The 17,434-nt window shown below is 36.8% G+C and overlaps 3 protein-coding genes across 8 annotated transcripts; all 3 read right to left on the bottom strand.

Annotated features, from left to right (window-relative positions):
- Positions 1–912: 912 nt before the first annotated feature.
- On the bottom strand, positions 913–4,938 carry LOC143469509 (phospholipid scramblase 1-like). 3 transcript variants are annotated; one of them, XM_076967239.1, is made up of 9 exons: positions 4,803–4,938; positions 4,229–4,343; positions 3,999–4,076; positions 3,718–3,791; positions 3,254–3,384; positions 2,725–2,903; positions 2,510–2,568; positions 1,411–1,495; positions 913–1,278 (listed from the first exon to the last, which is right to left on the bottom strand). In XM_076967239.1, the coding sequence occupies exons 1-8, from the start codon at positions 4,833–4,835 to the stop codon at positions 1,445–1,447; spliced, it is 720 nt and encodes a 239-aa protein (XP_076823354.1). In that variant the 5' UTR covers positions 4,836–4,938; the 3' UTR covers positions 913–1,278; positions 1,411–1,444. The 3 variants fall into 3 exon arrangements, with proteins under 3 accessions (XP_076823354.1, XP_076823353.1, XP_076823352.1); XM_076967238.1 differs by having other exon boundaries at positions 913–1,198; XM_076967237.1 differs by having other exon boundaries at positions 913–1,178.
- A 1,346-nt stretch (positions 4,939–6,284) lies between these two features.
- LOC143469508 (phospholipid scramblase 4-like) lies at positions 6,285–9,847 on the bottom strand. Of its 4 annotated transcripts, none has more exons than XM_076967233.1 (9): positions 9,427–9,845; positions 8,830–8,962; positions 8,620–8,697; positions 8,405–8,478; positions 8,112–8,242; positions 7,650–7,828; positions 7,500–7,558; positions 7,066–7,149; positions 6,285–6,423 (listed from the first exon to the last, which is right to left on the bottom strand). In XM_076967233.1, the coding sequence occupies exons 1-8, from the start codon at positions 9,442–9,444 to the stop codon at positions 7,096–7,098; spliced, it is 726 nt and encodes a 241-aa protein (XP_076823348.1). In that variant the 5' UTR covers positions 9,445–9,845; the 3' UTR covers positions 6,285–6,423; positions 7,066–7,095. The 4 variants fall into 4 exon arrangements, with proteins under 4 accessions (XP_076823348.1, XP_076823350.1, XP_076823351.1 ...); XM_076967235.1 differs by having other exon boundaries at positions 7,066–7,146; positions 9,427–9,842; XM_076967236.1 differs by lacking the exon at positions 6,285–6,423 and having other exon boundaries at positions 6,658–7,146; positions 9,427–9,843.
- Positions 9,848–10,479: 632 nt separating this feature from the next.
- On the bottom strand, positions 10,480–15,362 carry LOC143468335 (receptor tyrosine-protein kinase erbB-4-like). The gene is made up of 14 exons (XM_076965478.1): positions 15,246–15,362; positions 14,836–15,008; positions 14,325–14,497; positions 13,868–14,034; positions 13,102–13,167; positions 12,891–13,012; positions 12,678–12,819; positions 12,434–12,541; positions 12,236–12,368; positions 11,930–12,003; positions 11,644–11,798; positions 11,160–11,340; positions 10,944–11,090; positions 10,480–10,730 (listed from the first exon to the last, which is right to left on the bottom strand). Exons 1-14 carry the CDS (start codon positions 15,304–15,306, stop codon positions 10,636–10,638), a joined length of 1,797 nt encoding a protein of 598 aa, XP_076821593.1. The 5' UTR covers positions 15,307–15,362; the 3' UTR covers positions 10,480–10,635.
- Positions 15,363–17,434: the final 2,072 nt, after the last annotated feature.

Genomic DNA, 17,434 nt, shown 5'->3' with positions numbered 1-17,434 from the left:
CAAATATATATATATTTAGCATATTCTGCTGTTGAGCATTATATTAACATATTTATACTTATTTTCTTGATTGAAGAAAGCTGCAAGAACGATATGCGATATGCGTATTGTAACATAGGCTACCGTAAAACTCTACGAACGCAAGCTGAGCGAATGATGTGGAATTCTTTTTAAAGAATATCTTTTGATATTAGCTAAGAATATGCATTTGTAAACAGTTTGGGCAATTTTTGTCCATAACGTGCAGATATTGAGCAATATGTACAGCACTGCAGATGGAATGAAATAAAGAGCCCATTCTTTTGGCACACATAACAAGTTTATTATTAGCCGTGTGATGTGTGTTTGTACTTATGATTTAGTAAAACGTTAATCTTCTATTTATATACTTCTCTGTGTATATATTAGGTTTTCATTTGTGAGCTTACATTACCATGTAGCCTACAGACTTGAGGAAAACATTTGAATTTAAATTGTCGAAGTTCTGTGTCGCTTACTCAAAAGAAGAGGCAATTCGTTTTTCCACTTGTGTGATATTTCCAAAATCAAAACCTTTGAAAATGGAGAAACGGAAACATCATTTTTAGATGACACACTTCATACATAGTGTTTCTACAAACTTTTTGGAAAAAAAACAGATAAAATTTTATAGTCTACATGAATGTATAGGCGTCAGGTATAAGTCTGCCAGGTATCTGCAGCACAAGTTATCACCAAGTTTGATAACTTGGTTATGACTCTAATTATTTGACGCCCATTAGTTCCAAACACATATTACTAATCATCCTATCAATTAAAGCTGATTGTCAAACAATTCTGTAGAATAAATTGAACGCCTTTCATACAAACATGAACTCAATATCTATAGGCTACCTATTCTAAGTTTTTTTGACCTCAACAAAAACTAGCAACTTTTTGCATACAAATATGTGAAGCTTTATTTGTGAGCTTATTTCTATTAAGGACCAAACTCAGTACTGTAGTTGCATCTCCTGCAGTTAATCTTAAAAAACATTGAATATTTCGAATATTTACCGATTAAAAATTTGTTAAAAGAAATATGGGCAAACAGAAAGTTTGTCAATGTATAACTACATAAGTAAAAAAATCTTCCATCCGGAGTTGTATCGTAAAAACTTCACTTGACTCGGTTATGGCAATTTAGTGCCATATTTCATCTGAATTTAGAAAGTAGAACCTTTGATTTAGGAAAATAGAATGACAACAAAAAATATTTGGTTTCAAAAAGTTGAAACATTATAGGAGTTAGGGTTATTTCTGAAATATAGAGAAAAACACTTATAAGTCATACATAGGTAATAATAGATCGCAAGTTTTATAATAATAATTACTAATGTGGCTGATTACTAATTTTCAGCCTACAGGCCAACATTGCATAATCGGGCTTACTTGTCATTTGATGGCGTTTTCCCTTCACTGCTCTTTACTGTTGGTAGGTCCATTGTGAACCTTCATCCACAAAAACTAGGTTCATCTGCATCAAAAACAAAACTTTTTAGAATATAATATCTAATAAATATTATTCATTTCTCACTTTATTAGATTACATCAGTCTAAAGGTCAATAGTTCCACTCTAATGTAACAGAATAAGTATAGTCTATACTCTATACGTTTTACAAGTCTACTATATTTACTATTATTAACCTACTAACTTGTAGAATACGTATATTACTAGTACTAGCTTAGTAATTTATCTTGCAAATTAAATAGGCCAGAACTTGATATAAACCTGCATATACTGAAAACTAACGCTGGCATTAAGGAGGCATCAAACACCTAAAACTAAGATCTTTATGAATTTGTTGTACGTCCTACGTAGGGCTTTAAAAAACATAATTAGACCTATCAGAATGCAGCATGGTTGGAGTTGTTTTGTAGCCTGGGAATTACCCTAGCAGTTGGTGTACTTCAATGTCCCAGGTCGCGTGCAGAATTTGGCTGAAAATTAACATGAAAGTAGCTAAAATTAGGTTTTTTGACCAAAAATTCTAATGTTTATTTTGCGTCTCTGTAAAAAAAGTTTGAATCATGGTTTTTTGATGGCATTTTATGGAATGGTAGTTCAAAGCATACTAAATTGACATGCAAAATTTCAGAGAGCCCCATGGAGAATTTTTCGAGTAATCAGTCTTTTAGTAAATTCACTGTATAATAAAACAAACAAAGATTTTATGGCATTTTTTGGTGTTTGACGCCTCTTTAACTGTCTCCAGCAATGTGCCAGGTGGCTCAAATAGTGTAAGGGTATCTGTACAGTTGAAATAGTCATTATAAGGCAACTCAGAACTACGCACAGTATCCAAACTTTAAGCGCTGTAAAACTTGAGCATTCGAGAATCATTATAAAAAACCCAAATAAATATCGACATCTTTTAAACTAATTGCAAATACAGGTTGAAAATCGGTAAATGACTAAAATATGATCAGAATTGTAGCCTGTAAGATAACTTGCAGTTACAGTATGTAAAAAAATCAAGAAAATCTTACGATCAAAAAGGCAGCTCCAAGCAAAAGGGCCTTGTACTTGACGTTCAAGTCACTTGGAACTGCAAATGTAACATCAATTAATCTTAATGCCATGTTACAACCACCTCAATTGGCGAAAAGAACTATTTGGTTTTGTAAAGCAATTTGCAAAAGATATACTTGTAAATGGCAGAGCAACGTATTAGATCAAAGTATCGTAGCGTTTCATTACTTACATGTTACGACAACTTTAGGATCCCGCATATCACGTGTAATGATACCGACCGACGAAGCGCTGTGTTCGTTGACTTTCCAGATGTGGATTGCGGCAGCTGGGCCAATTGGAATCGGGATATGGAACAATTTTCTTTCGTCTGCATCAACCACATCAAATTCTGGACTCCAGCACGACACGCTGGAATAGTTTTTACAATCACACAGTTGGTTTAGTTTTCCTTGTTTGACCATTTTTACTTACCCAGCCGACCAATCGACCACAGTCTCATTCCTTCACGGAGTAAGTCTACACTTGCAGGCGTTTTTTTGGCAACAAGTTTTTTCAAATAATTTTATTCATTAAGTAATACTGAAGTTAGAAGAATGCTTTTCTCAGCTTAAATGTATATGCACTGCATATTATACAGCCTATACCGAACTACTGTAATATGCAGGCCTACAGTTATTGCAATGAAACATGCAGTATATACAGTTAGAGGTATAGAGTTTTACAAGTGCTAATAGACCTAAAGCAAGCAAGCAACGAACCCTTGCTTGACGGTACCGATCAGCTGGCCGACTGGTGCCTCAACGTCAATATGAATCGAACAATGGTTGATGGCAGCACACCAGCAAAATCCTGTACAGAATTTGTACGGCCTGGTCAAGCGAATAACCTCCTGCATAAAGTAATATATTGTTCAATTTTCCTCCTAGCGTATTTCGTATCCAGTTTAATTGGAATCACGTAAACATACGAGATTCAACCATATATGTTTGTCATTAACTTGAGTAAAAGTCACCAAACTGGGCAAACTAAAGTGGCATACAAAATTTTAGGGAGCCCCATGTGGGGTTTTTCGATTAATTGCATTTTCAGTAATTTCACTTTTAAAGAAACTATACCTTTTTACAAGCATATACGGGGTTTTAATCCCCACGCAAAATAATCACATTTCTTCAATCTATGCTACTACTAATTCCCAAACTAACCCAAGATTTACAAAACTGACTTGTTCGCAGCGATCATACAAGTGCATGACGTATCCCCGGGCTTTGTTAAACACCTTGGCTTGAGAATCCACTTCTGTAAGTGGAAAATGTTAATTTATTTGTTAATATAACCTCGTGTCAACATTACCACACAACTTTTGCAGGAACACTAATCTCGACAAACTTGTTAAAGACAAGTTGTACTGTACATTCACCCACGACTTATTGACATCACGCATTAGGCTGCTTTGCTGTAATCCGTTCAACCACCTATTATTATACGCATGCCATATAAGGTTACCTTCATGAGCGACAAACATTTTCTGTCCTTCTTTATTTAGCAGAAGATGTTGGTTCGAAAAAGTTCCCTCGGTCCGTACTGAAAAATAAACGGAGGAATCAGCATTAATAGGGTCGCAAGACGAATGTGAATTAGAGCAATACGTACGAAGGGTAAAGGATGATGAAAAGAGTTGATAACATGCCATTAAAAATTGACTATGTCATGAATGAAAAACTTATAATAAACACCTTCAACGACATCAGCAGGTTGTTGTTTGATCCATACCTCGTTTACTCCGGTCAACGGCTCCAAATTCAAAAATTCGCCGGAATAGTGAGTATCAACCCAATTAGGCTGTTCTTTCTATGAAAAGTCAAAAAGCAGGCTAAAGCCAGGTAGGCTATAAAGAAATTGAAAGCGTGAATTGCAAGTTAACACATTTTAGGCTTAAACTTAATAAACGCATTGCTTTAATTAGTTGTAAATAAAAAGCTTTATGCGACAATCTTCAAAAAATTTATACTGCTCTCTAATAGATGAAGCGACGAGGCTGTTATGCATGCTAAGCGTAGGTTTAAAGGTGCGTTTTAGACGGGTATAGGTTTTTATATTAATAACAGAATATCATCATCACTAGATTAAGTTCAAGTGGTTTACCATATCGCAAAAGTTACTTCGTGATGTTGCATGTTAACTCGATGCCAATAAATCATTCTGCAACTAAGAAAACAATTTACGCGACAGCAGCTTGCGCCAAGTCATTATTCTCTAGTGCTAGCATTATAGCTCGCAGCTTGAGCCAAACGGGCCTATTGTGCATACCTGTTTGTTGTCATCCATTTTACTGACCTCCATTGTGATATCTGCCGGTGTCTAATTCCTACTATTGCATAACAAAACACATACAGGCGCCTTATACTGTATTAACAATTTAGCTGATAGTAGACATAAGTTGTTCAAATAACATTATTCGTTTTCTTCGAAAACTGTATAGAGTCGTTTTCAACCAATAACTTGGAAGCAATTAGGCCTACGTAACCAACATGTTTTGACGTCACGAAAAGTTACACTCATTCTGCCTTTCTTTACCAGCACCTTTTGCTTCTAAGTTTTAATTTTCAATCGTCCATTCTAGTTTTCGTTCTTATTATCTTCTTTAGCACTTTGCGCGCACAAAACAGTTTTAAACTGGGTTTAACCAAAGAAATCCCACAAACTATAGAATGCTCGTAAGTGGCGTCACGGTTAAGTACCTCTGGGTTTTTTTTCAACGTATGCCTCCAATAATGATGTTTACTGACTTGACTCGTACGTCTACAAATTGTTTTTGTTGGTTGCTGTTGATTAATTATTATGGCTTGGAAACCATTGTTTGGTAGGCCGATATTATCGCAACTCTTGGAATGTGGTGGTAAAACTGCCTAGCCGACTAACCTTATATTTTTCATAATCGATAGGCGTAGACAACACAGTATTAACTGATGATAAATTCATTAATTTCATTTTTTTTCGTTTTCAGTGTGGGAACGAAAACATTGTGCTAAAGCAGATGGTCGCAAACATATTAGTACAGTAGTTATTGACGATAATTTCCACAAATTGGACGGGCAAATGTGACAAAGACTCGAGGGCAAAAACGTGCATTACATCATTATGAATATGCGGTATATAGCCAGAGAACCAATTAAAAACTAACTACTTCCCTTTTGCCGTATTTCGCAGAATAAACCTATATAAGCTGCAGCTATTACGTCATCTTGCGTAGCTGATATTTAGTGGCAGCCTATAAACAAAATGGGTTTTGATGTCTCACAATGTAACCCGAACCTACACTATATTTTGCGTTTGACTTCATAAACAACGAAGGCTGCTGATTTTTTCGGATGTTTTGTTCTAACTGAGCGTAATGTTGGGGTTGTGAACTGTTGTTAATTATTGCTTGATCGATTGTTCGCTAATCTGACTCCATTGATAGCGCGTTCATTCACCCCTGATAGCCAGTTAAGCATCACAGTACCAAAGCTAAACTGTCAATCTCTCGAATACTGTTATATTATTGATTGCTGTAAACAAAACAGTTACTGTTTGCAGAGCATAGAATAGAGTTGCGTTTAGTAGACGGTTAATACCAGACTCACAATATCAGAACTGACGCGTTAAGCGCTGTAGTACGAATGACGTAATTCGGAAATAATCAAAACCGGGTCGCGTATACCAGACACGGCCAAAATATAGTACAAAGCTTATTGCTAACCACACGACATAAAGTACTAATAACATCATAATATATAAACAACAAACTGCAAGACAACAACTTTGCCTTAACAGTTGACCGCTGTACAAAGCCACTTAGATTCAGAAAAACGGAGTGCGGAAATAAAAATAGTAAAATTCGCTCAATACTTTCACCGTGGTTGGTGGTGTTAACCATGGACGAAGTAACCTAAAAAGATTATAACATGGGTTTTAATCTCTTTGAATTAACCTGTAGCTACTGTATTTGTTTGTCATAAATACAGCCGGGTAATGGTGCACAAACAATGATCAATTTACAACGTCCAAATAAAATCAGTATCTGATATGCGAAAAGATGAAATATGTTTGTAACATTTATAGCTTGCCCATTGGCTGGAAGAGTTAAATTTTTCATCTAATTGCATCAAATAAATTTTGTTTAGCAAATTGCAGAAACGTGTTGTTTGTTCCTATCTTAAGGCAACTACAGTAAAGTTAGCTTTATTGCGCTCATTCGAAATAGGTAACTACTATAGCGCAGGCAAAGGAATGCACTTCCTAAGAAAACAACTGCGTTACTACATTATAGCAGTTGAGCGATTTGGGGTTACGACTGAAAAACAGAGGAAAAAATACTAAAATCATATACACTGTATATTATACAGCATAAGCTATATGATGGCTTATATTACAACAATTTTTAAGTTACATGCAGTCTTTATCTTTCGGCTGTGAACCGCCTTTGAGCGTTTTTTTTATCGGGAATAATTATTATTCTTATTATTATTCATAATTAATATTGCATATTTATTTATATTTTACTTGACCTACATCATCTCGTCGGACTTACTTGACAAAATGGTGTTTTCCTGCTCTGCTCTTAGTCGTCAAAATACCATAGCGGAGTTTCTCTCACGAGACCTCGACTCAACTGCTTTGAAAACAAGTGATAGTAACCAACGTATATAATAATCAATGATTTATAATTACGTGTTTTGTAGTAATATTTCTTCACTTTATGGTAGCATAAAAATAGGCCTTTTTCGTTCGAAACCGTGCAAAATTGAAACCCAGGGCTAGAATCTCGCATTCCAAAATCATTTGCTGCATAAAATTATACTACAAACATCTTAAAATAATTTTCTTGCAAACAGCTTAGGTCGACAAGTCGCCGCAATTTCTTATTTTTATTTATTTAAATAGTTATATATTAACTGTTAACCACAATGTTATACCGTATGACGAAATTACAGTGCTGTATATAAAAAAGCAACGAATTCTTACAATCAAAAAAGTAGCTCCGAGTAAAAGGGCCTTATTCTTGACGTCCAAGTCACCCGGGACTGTAAAATTAGTTAAAATAAATAATGTTTAATAACTACCAGGGACGTTAGCTTTGTAGAGGCAATGTGCAATATACAAATGGCCACTCACGCGTTAAAGTAATTTTAGGATACCGGATGTCCCGTGAAAGGGTCCCAGCCGATGAAGCGCTGTGTTCACGGACTCTATAAATGCGAATTACGGCAGTCGAGTCAGTTGAAATCGGGATATGGAACAATTTTCTACCGTCTGCACCGATCACATCAAACGCCGGGTACCAATACGACACGCTGGAATAGTTTCGTTACATTTATAAACAGCATTCAGTCGGGTATTACGCACTTGTCGACCTAACCTACAAGCTGACGGGTCGGTCGCTCCTTTGCAGTAGGAATTGGTTGGTATATTTTAAGGCAACACGGTTTCAGAGCTTCCTTACATTTAAGTAAATAAATGTTTTTTGTTTAGTAAATGTTTATTAGACTAATAGCTTATGCCTATCTAATTGTTGTAAAGTTCATGAAGTATGGTTTGTCAAAAGTTTAAACTAATAGACCTAAGCAAGCTACGAACCTTTGCTTGACGGTACCGATCAGTTGGCCGACTGGTGCCTCAACGTCAATATGAACCGAACAATGGTTGATGGAAGCACACCAGCAGAATCCCGTACAGAATTTGTACGGCCTGGTCATGCGAATAACCTCCTGCATAAAGTAATATATTACTCAATTGCCTTTAATTTCATATTGGAAGTGTACCCGAACGCTTGATATTTACAGGCTGTCAAAAATACTTAAAAATAGGATTTTGTGAGATTCAACCATACACGTTCACCATGAATCGAAATAGAAGTTCACAGAATTAACCTGTTCACAGCGATCGTACAAGTGCATGACATATCCCTTGTCTTGGGCGTACACCTTCGGTTCAGAGTCGAATTCTGATCGATAAACGTTAAGTGGTTACTTGACATCAACTGATACCATAAGTTTATATAGGTTATCAGACCTTCGTGAGGTGGTCTACATATCATATATTAATGTACACTCATCATCCATTATTTTAAGAATACAAGGGTCACCTTGGTGGACAAGAAAAATTTTCTGTCTTTCCGCATTTAACAGCATACATCGATTTGAATTGGTTTCTCCGCTTTGTGCTAAAGAAGACAAAGTTTCCAGGCTTTAACAACCCCACATAAAGAATATAAATTAGAACAGAAAATTAAAGCGCAATAACGCGTCAAAGAAAGAGTGATTTGATGGACCAAAAATGAGTTAATAAGTTAAACCTTCTGTGACAGGATCAGGTAGTGTTATAACCCATACTTCGCCAACTCCAGCCAATGATTGAAGCGTCGGGAAATTGTTGGAGAGTAAGCAGCTGGAATCAGGTGTTTCAACCCATTCAGAGAGTTCTTTGTCCTGTGAAGGTTCAATAAAAAAAATTAAAGCGGCAAGTGAATAAATTAAAAGTACTGTATACAGTTTGATAAATCAGTTATAAATAAATGTGATGTCTATGTAGAAATTTTACTTGGCCAGTCTGTGTTCACTGAAGCATGAAAGTATAGCCAGTAGTAGGGTGCAGCCTAATTTATTCTTTGTGACAGTTTGCATTAAAATGCTACAAAAAGCGGGAGCAAAACAATGTGCGACCGTGTTTGCTATACTTGTTACGAGTAGGCTATGGGACCATTATTACTATAATAAATCACACATGTCTGAACATCTCGCTCTGAACTTTAGCTGTAGGTGTCGATAAATTACACTGCAGTATGGTCATGGTCTCATGGAATAGCAAAAAAAAGGATAGCAGTTTGTGCAAAATCATCCTAGTAGTAGTAGTAGCAATATAGCTAGCAGCCCGAGCCTGGTATGATGCATACCTGGTTGTTGTCTTCCATTTTACTGAGTTCCACCAGAACCTCTGTCTGTGTCTAATTCCTGTTATAAGTCGCTCAATAATACAAGCTGTCTGATAAGTTGTTACTGAAAGCAGTTTATTCACCACATACTGACAATCTCCTTTTCCAATTGTGTTTTAGTATTGTAATGCTTGTCAGAGTACGAAACTCTGTGGAAGTAAACAGGTAAACCAGCTGCTAAAAATCGGCAAAGTTAAGTTATTGACTTTGCAGTAGGCCTAGTAGGTTACTTGAAGCTAGACTATAGCACAGCGTTGATGCGTGACGAATACATTGCTAATAGCCCGTTACTAAGTTTGTGTAATTATGATAAGCCACTTAAATGAGGCATAACGATATCATATCACTTGACTCTTTTCCTTCGCCTATTTACTGATTTAAACCTTTCAATAGGACGCCATTTTAAATGCCAAAAAAAGAATACAACCAACGTTGGCCTATGTCTTATTGCCGGATTCAATTTATAGCAACTTAGGAAAACGTTAGGTTAAGTATCTATTTTTGGTCTTTACCATGACCCCGGCTGACTTAGTTCATATGATTTATAGATTATATTCTAGCGCAGCAGATTTGTTGTTACTTTAAGGAGAATTTTCCTCGCAGCGTCTGCGCGCTTCCATGTCTAAAAGACGGCTGTTCAAAAAAGGGAAAAAAACGCAGAAACTACTTTCTCCTATGAATGAAGCGTTCAATGTCTTGCCTTTTTATTGTGGTGAATGTCGCAGTTAAGTACCTGATCGATTGAATTCTAATGTTAAAGAATGTTTCCAAAAAATTTGCTTTCAGGAAGTAAAAACCACACTCTTGCGCGTTACATTATTTCATTTCTGTTCCCTGATGAATGCGTAAAAATTTCTGTATGTGTATGTTCTCAAAATATATCGAAATAGGGGACGTCCCTATAACATGCACCGTGTTTTATTTCACAGCACTTAAATTTATCACCAGAATGCGAATCGATGCGGCTACCAACAGTCCAGTCCTGAGCTTGCGCTAGAATTTAAATGTTGTGACTATTTCTATTGAAAGCTGAAAATGATTTTCACCATTTGCTAGCGTATTTATTGGTATATACAGAACATTGTTGCAGAATAATTGGAATATACAGAATTGGAAGCGTTTGCAAGATTATTCAAAAACAAGTTTGGTGTCCTTCAAAACTTGTTGCATTCAGTGTCGCAAATGGGCTGCGGTTATGCATTTGAAGGGTCCTTTACCGAAGCACAAGCCGTCGCAGAACGGGTGACAAGGTTCGCATTTCTTCTCTGTAAAGAAAAAATGACTTCAACCAGGACAGCGACCTACTTAATAAATTGTAATAACTGCAAATTATAAGTGGCATCTGGTTAAAATATTATGTTCATGAATCTATCAGAAGGTTAGTCTGCTTACGCAAATACAGTGGCCCGTTATTGGCATGTATTGTTTCTTATTAAAATTAGAAACCAGACTGCGCTTAATTATCAATAACACCATACCATTGTGGTCAGCATATACTCCCGACTTTGGGCAAGACTCTAAGCAGGACCCTTGGTACAAGTAATGGGAGCATTGCAAACATTGGTCAGGACCTGGTCCCCAGCAGCCGTTGGAATCACATTCGGGGTCGCAAGTTGTGGTATTGCCTGGAAAGTAAATTAGTGAACTTACATTGTACAAAAAGTTTCCTGCTCATGGTTCATCCAGAAACTTACATTTTGTGCTTTCTCCGTTTTTACGAAGCAAAAGGCCGTTATTGAAGCCTCTGTATTCCGTATGATGACGTATAATAGACGTCCAATTGACCAACTGTTCGTAGCAAAGGTTCTGGCAATATCCGATGTAGACGTTACCGTAGTTTATCGCCCGCAATGACTCAAATCCCAATGACGTAATCTAAAAACAAACATATTTACGACGTCAAAATTGTGAGAAAAACGCGGGGTTGTCGTATTAATTACGAGACCTTTACAAGCACTTTTTAATTGAGGATAAGCTTTAAAGTTTAAAGCAACGATAAACGCGCATTTCTCAGAAAAGTTAGTTTTTTTCAAACATTTGTCAGTTAAAGTTTCAAAAAATTGCAACAAACGGAAAATCTTTCCATCAAAAATCGCCTCAACAAATTATGCACTTAATGTCAAACCTTCAGATGAAAACGTATAAAATTATAGATAGGATGGAGAAAAAGTTTTCGACCTGATCAAGGTAAAACGGTCCGAGAGGGTGAGTGTTATCCTGAATGATCACGGCCGCTATATCGCGATACAAATCTGCCCCCTCGATCGTTTCTAAACTTTTGAAGATTGAAAAGTCTGAGAATTCCTTCGGCCAGGCTACGATTTGGAGATAACCTTGATAATATTCCCACAATAAATACTTCAACTAATGTATACGCTATGTGATTGCACGTTAATAAAAGACAGTGTAACTATCACAAAGATACCGTAAAAGTCTACTAAATTATAAGCGGTATCTTCCGTACCGGTTATGGTTTTGACGTCTTTAAATGCCGCCAGTTGGGAAGCGTCCATGGGCAACAGACCGGTATGAGGGTCTCTGTAAGGAACATGACGTAGTTTCAATCGTGACGTCATACTAATTATTTGCACATTAATTAGCCCGAACCCTGAAAGAAAATGTGCGGTAGAGCATCATGTAATCGCAACTCGTGTAATAAGAAAGTAATCAGGTTGAAAGGTCATGACGATGAAGTGTGATGAAGATGTTGCTCGTCCAATGAGAAAAGTTTTCGAACGAGTTAAACGCGTGAAAATTAACCTTTGCTCACCCATCAAAAGCAATAGACTCAAAAACTAAGTTTCCTTTGACAGTGGTACAGCCTGTAAAGTGGTGAACGTTCGAAGAATCGACAGTTCTTGCATCAGCAAGTGGACCATCCGCTTGACCAACCCCAAAACATTCTACATGGAAAGCAATATTATCAAATTACATAATTGCTCTTTATGACATCATAAATAACCGGTACCTTTGTCACAGACTTCCTTTTTGCACGGAACACATTTTTGTTCCCCGTTGTTATGGAAACCGACTCTGCAAGATTTGACGCAGCCGTTGCCGTCAATGAGAAGATTGCCTGAAGACATTGTGATGTCACAAATAATTCATTTTCGTTATGTTTCAAAAACTTTCAAGCTTAAAAACAAACAATCTCATTGCACATATGCAGGCAATTACGTCAAAAAGGAATGTGATGTCATACAATTTCATACTTGGACAGTTATCGACGCATTGGTCAAAATAATGGTATTTGAATGCGGGATTTGGAACGTTACGGAAAGCTTGTGGGTCGTAGATGAACTCAGGCGGGCAAGCAAATTCACACGAACCACTGTTGTTTACGTGAAGGCAGACCTGACGAACAAATAAGTTTGAAATAATTTCAATTTCCTAAAGTTTTATTATCTCATGGAAAGAAAGCTTACCGTGCAATCCCTGGCCGTGGGGCCGCTACAACCGACCGCGCACTCGGAATCGCAACAATCTTCACGTGTCGTCCCACGACATCTGGCATCTTCACACTCCGGCGAACAGTGCTCTAATGTCACTGCGCAAGATTATAAACTCACGTTCACGGCTCCATGGCGAAAGTTTTGTTTTTGTTATTTATTTTGCTAAACTTTTATTTTAACTCACGTTGCTGGCACATTTCGCTTCCTTCCGCCCAGCATCCAGCCACGCACGAATCATGGCACCGAGCACCTGGAACATAAAGGAAAGGGCATACAGTCAGTTTTTTTACGGAATCTTAAACTTTAGGTTTAACGTAATCTTTTATGGTAATTTTCGCGTTTTACTCCTAACTACGACAACCGAGGATGACCTTGTAGAAGAAATAATTTTTTCTGAAATGGAATCTAAGAGAAAACAAATTGATTCGAACACGGCATTATCTTCTGACGAATTTCGTTTTTATCTGCAAGTTTTTGTCAGCGATGGTGCAGAAAAAAACGTCGGTTATTGCCGCTTGATGTTTTTTAAGCTCTTTTCTCCGTTACCTACAAGTCAGTTAACTTCGATCAACCTGCGCGTTGGTAATAATACCCGGTTGGGAGAAAGTCGTTTTGCGGAAAGTCCCCGATGTCAGTTATAACTAATCGGAAATCTTCCGGGCAAACTATACAGTTATTAATGTTACTGTACCACGTGACCTATTACTGTACCACGTGACCTATTGCACCTGTTGCGAATATTGCCAGAAAAAATACCAGAAAATATGTTTCCGGCCGATTTTGTCGCCTTTGCGTTGAAACAAAAGTTTTTTTTAGGCATTATGTCTTGTGTTATGTATGTGTTATGTGTTATTATGTGTTAATCGCATTCGCTGTTCATCCAAAATCCAAAATTATGACAAATTCTCGGGCGAACAGGAGTTCTTACAAAATGTACAGTTGATACTCACATTGACTGGGCTCCTTATTGCGGGTTCCTATTTGGTACACCCAGTCTCCGATTCGTCGTTGCCCCGGGTTCAGTATGTCGTTCCAGTGAATTGTGTCCATGAAGCAGAGTTGTGGGTTGTGGTCGATGACCACGTTTCCACGGACAATCTCAGTCAGCGAGTTGAAGCTGGAAATTTCAATGAAAATTTGACAAGTTTCAAGTCATACAGGTTGCCCAGCTTAAGCTAGTGTGGAGTCGCAGGAGCTTTTTGTTTTGTAGTTACTCTTTTAATTGGTGTAGCTGTAAGTATTATTTTATATGACTGGTTAGTGATTAGCATAATTTGTTATCAATATTTACAGTTTACCAAGTGAGTAAATGAATATAAATTTCACGTGGGTGCAATTTCAAAATCAAATCAACTACATTCTCACCTATTACGTAACAATGGCTAATATAATAGTCAAAATGCTCACAGCAATTTATTCAGACCATCGCTGGGGTCTTTGTTGTTGTAGTTGTACTGTACAAAGAGGGAATACTTTCCTTTGTACAGCTCACGGCCGCGAATTATCTTCAGATTTTTCAGCGGTATGGTACCCACGTGATTAAGCGCTATTATGACGTAACCAGTAACTTCTTCTATATCCTAAACACAAACAATCAAATTGTGACGTCAATCATGTAGCACGAACACAAGAACCAAGACAGTGGAAACATGATTTTAGTCAGGCGTTATGGTCGATACTAATGTACAACTATTTTCAACTGAAATATCTAATCAATAAAATGTATTCTATTGTTTTAGCTGTTGTATTCGTTCTACAGTAGATAAGAATAGTAACTCGCTACAATTTGCTCGTAGGGTGAGTTGCTTTAACGTTAAAATTGCGATTTCACAAATTTACAAGCTCATCGCTGTAAAAGTGCGGGAAAAGCGATTACGAAAAACGTTTGTCGAACAAAGCCATGGAACACTTGCTGTACCTGCAGAAACGACAGGTCGAGGGTTGAAGCTTCCAATCCAGTCAATTCCAGATTTCCTCGAACGAGTCTGCAGTTTCTGTATCTTCGATGCAACCTCCCATAATGAAGAAGGCGATCTACACTCATCGACAATCCCGAGCTTGTACCCAAGCAAGTTCCTGGTTTCAGAGCACCTGTGACGTCATCAAGACAGTAACAGAGACAAAATTGTAAACGAGACGAGGGGGTTCTTTTCAAAGTGTCGACATGCAAAAAAAAGAGGTTATGCTTGTGATATTAAATGGTTTAAGATTTTTTAATTGAAGAGACGTTTTACTTCCTATAGTATGGACGACCAAGGGTATGTCCTCGTACACAGTAAACAGGAAACGTTTGCTTTAAAATAACAATTCATGCGAAAATCGACTTACTTGCCATGGACAAGGCTGGACACAGTAAGACAAAGACGAGAGACAAATTCTTACTCAACATTGTTGCGGTTCTCGATAAAAGAATCAAGAATTCACTTCTTTGATAAACTGAGTAAACTAAAAAAAGAACGGCAAATGTTATTAAACCTTCAATGGGATTTTCTTCTATTTCATTGTATTGGCTTTATAGGTTTGTCTTCACATATACAGATCAATATTTTGTATTCGGTCAAAGCTCGTTTAAATCAATTATAGAAAATTCGAAATTCTCTCGCTCGCGATCGGTTGCTGGAAATTGTCTGACACAAAATTACTACGGTGTAACGTTTTTTGCTGAAATTTATTAAATATGGCGATTTGCAAGTAATTTAAAAGTATAATTGTAATTAAGTTATAGGCACACTAGTAGACTTATACGAAATTGTATAGGCCTACTTTAACGTAATTGCAAGCGTATATACAAATGAGCAAAGTTTCGGAAATCGTGTCAAAAACGAATTCCTTTTTTGCCGGCAATCGAACAACTCTCTCTGGTCGACCCAAACACTTATTGGTTGTCAAATGTCTACCATTTCACTGAGCAGCTGAGATGGTGATTTGAGCTGGTTCTGTTTCTGTTTATATGCACTGTAAGCGCTGAAGTCGTAGTTTCTTATCTATTCCACCAGATTTTTTTCTGCTTTTATCTTTCTTCTTTTTGTTCTTGAATTTTTGTCAAATCTTGCTGATCGCGTCACAGAAAGAGGAGAAATGTCCTAATTATGATCGAATAGGGAACTGAATAAGCAACCAGGAGACGGGCGACAGCTTCATGCTGGTGATAACAAGTTGACAAATTGCTTGGGAAATTGTTGACTCCACCACGCAGAGCTAAATTACAAATATGCAATAATACCAACTTGCAATACAGGAAATTGTTTTCTGGATTTCAAGTAAATGGCCAAGTTAATCTGTGTGCTGATGGCTTATTTCACCCGATCGTTTGCATTGTTGAAACAAAGAAACTCCAATTAAGGTTTTCCCAGCATATCCAACATCATCATTGAAGCAAAAAAATTATTTAAATCTTAACTTTTCGCTCAGGAATTCCCATTTATGTGTTACAGCAAAATATAGTGAAAATACAGAGTTAAAAAGTTACTGGGAAAAAGTAAACCTTGGAAAACGTTATAAAGGCGATGTAAAAGATATAGAACTTTGAGCAATATTTTGGGAGAATTATACACATTGAAACCGACATGTAATAAAGATTTATTCTAACGCCCGATTTTAATTTGATGAATGCTAATAGATTATACCTTGATGTTTCTAGAAGTGTTTACCATAACCACAAGCTCCTTGCCGAATGCTGAGAGTCAGTTTCTCCTAAACTTATGAAATTAATAATTATGGAGTACACAAGGTGCAACTATTACTTTCTCCTTAACTGGTTTACATTATTGTGTGTCCTAAACATGTTCAAACACTTCAAAAACGCCAACATTAACTGGAGAATATCACTGAGACAGGTTAAATATTCCGTAGGTGGACTACTCATATCAATTATAATGCTACATAAGCTTTTAAAATTATTATTGCTGCCCACCGGCCTATTTACCCTGCTACTATTGAAATTCCAAATTCTCCACACTGTCCTTTTAGTGACATTCAGTGTATACTTGTTCATTGTTGTTCATCGATTTACGCTCAAAACAAATGAATCAGACAAAAACTTTTCCTTAAACAATTCTGGCAGACGATGATGAAAATTGTCGTCAAGTCCCGGTCAGACCATTGCATATATCGGTTTGTAAAAGTTGCTCAATATAAAGTGTTTTTCCTTTATCAACAAGATTTGTTATTTGCACTTGGTAGCATAGAGATCACCATTCAATTTTTCAATTGTCTTTAATCTTTAAAATTGCAGCTGAATTTCTGGAAGACACTCACGTGGGCTGCACCAACTTATGGCTTTTGGCTTCACGTTCTTATTCAATAAAAAAAATCTGTAGCTCATTGAAAGTAATTCCTGTTTTGCATGCGGTCTGCAAAATCTTATTTTTAAATATGACATCACGTTTTCGTCTCATAAAGATAGCTGCTAAATTACTTGATTGCAGGGTTTACTCGCAATTTTTACTGTTTAGAAACCTTCAACTATAAATGTATGATAACCTTCATCTTTATACGGTATATAGGGCTTAAGCGCC

The sequence above is a fragment of the Clavelina lepadiformis genome, chromosome 8 (assembly GCF_947623445.1).
Source record: "Clavelina lepadiformis chromosome 8, kaClaLepa1.1, whole genome shotgun sequence".
NCBI classification, from domain to species: Eukaryota; Metazoa; Chordata; class Ascidiacea; order Aplousobranchia; family Clavelinidae; genus Clavelina; species Clavelina lepadiformis.
This window is presented reverse-complemented; position numbering and strand designations above follow the sequence as displayed.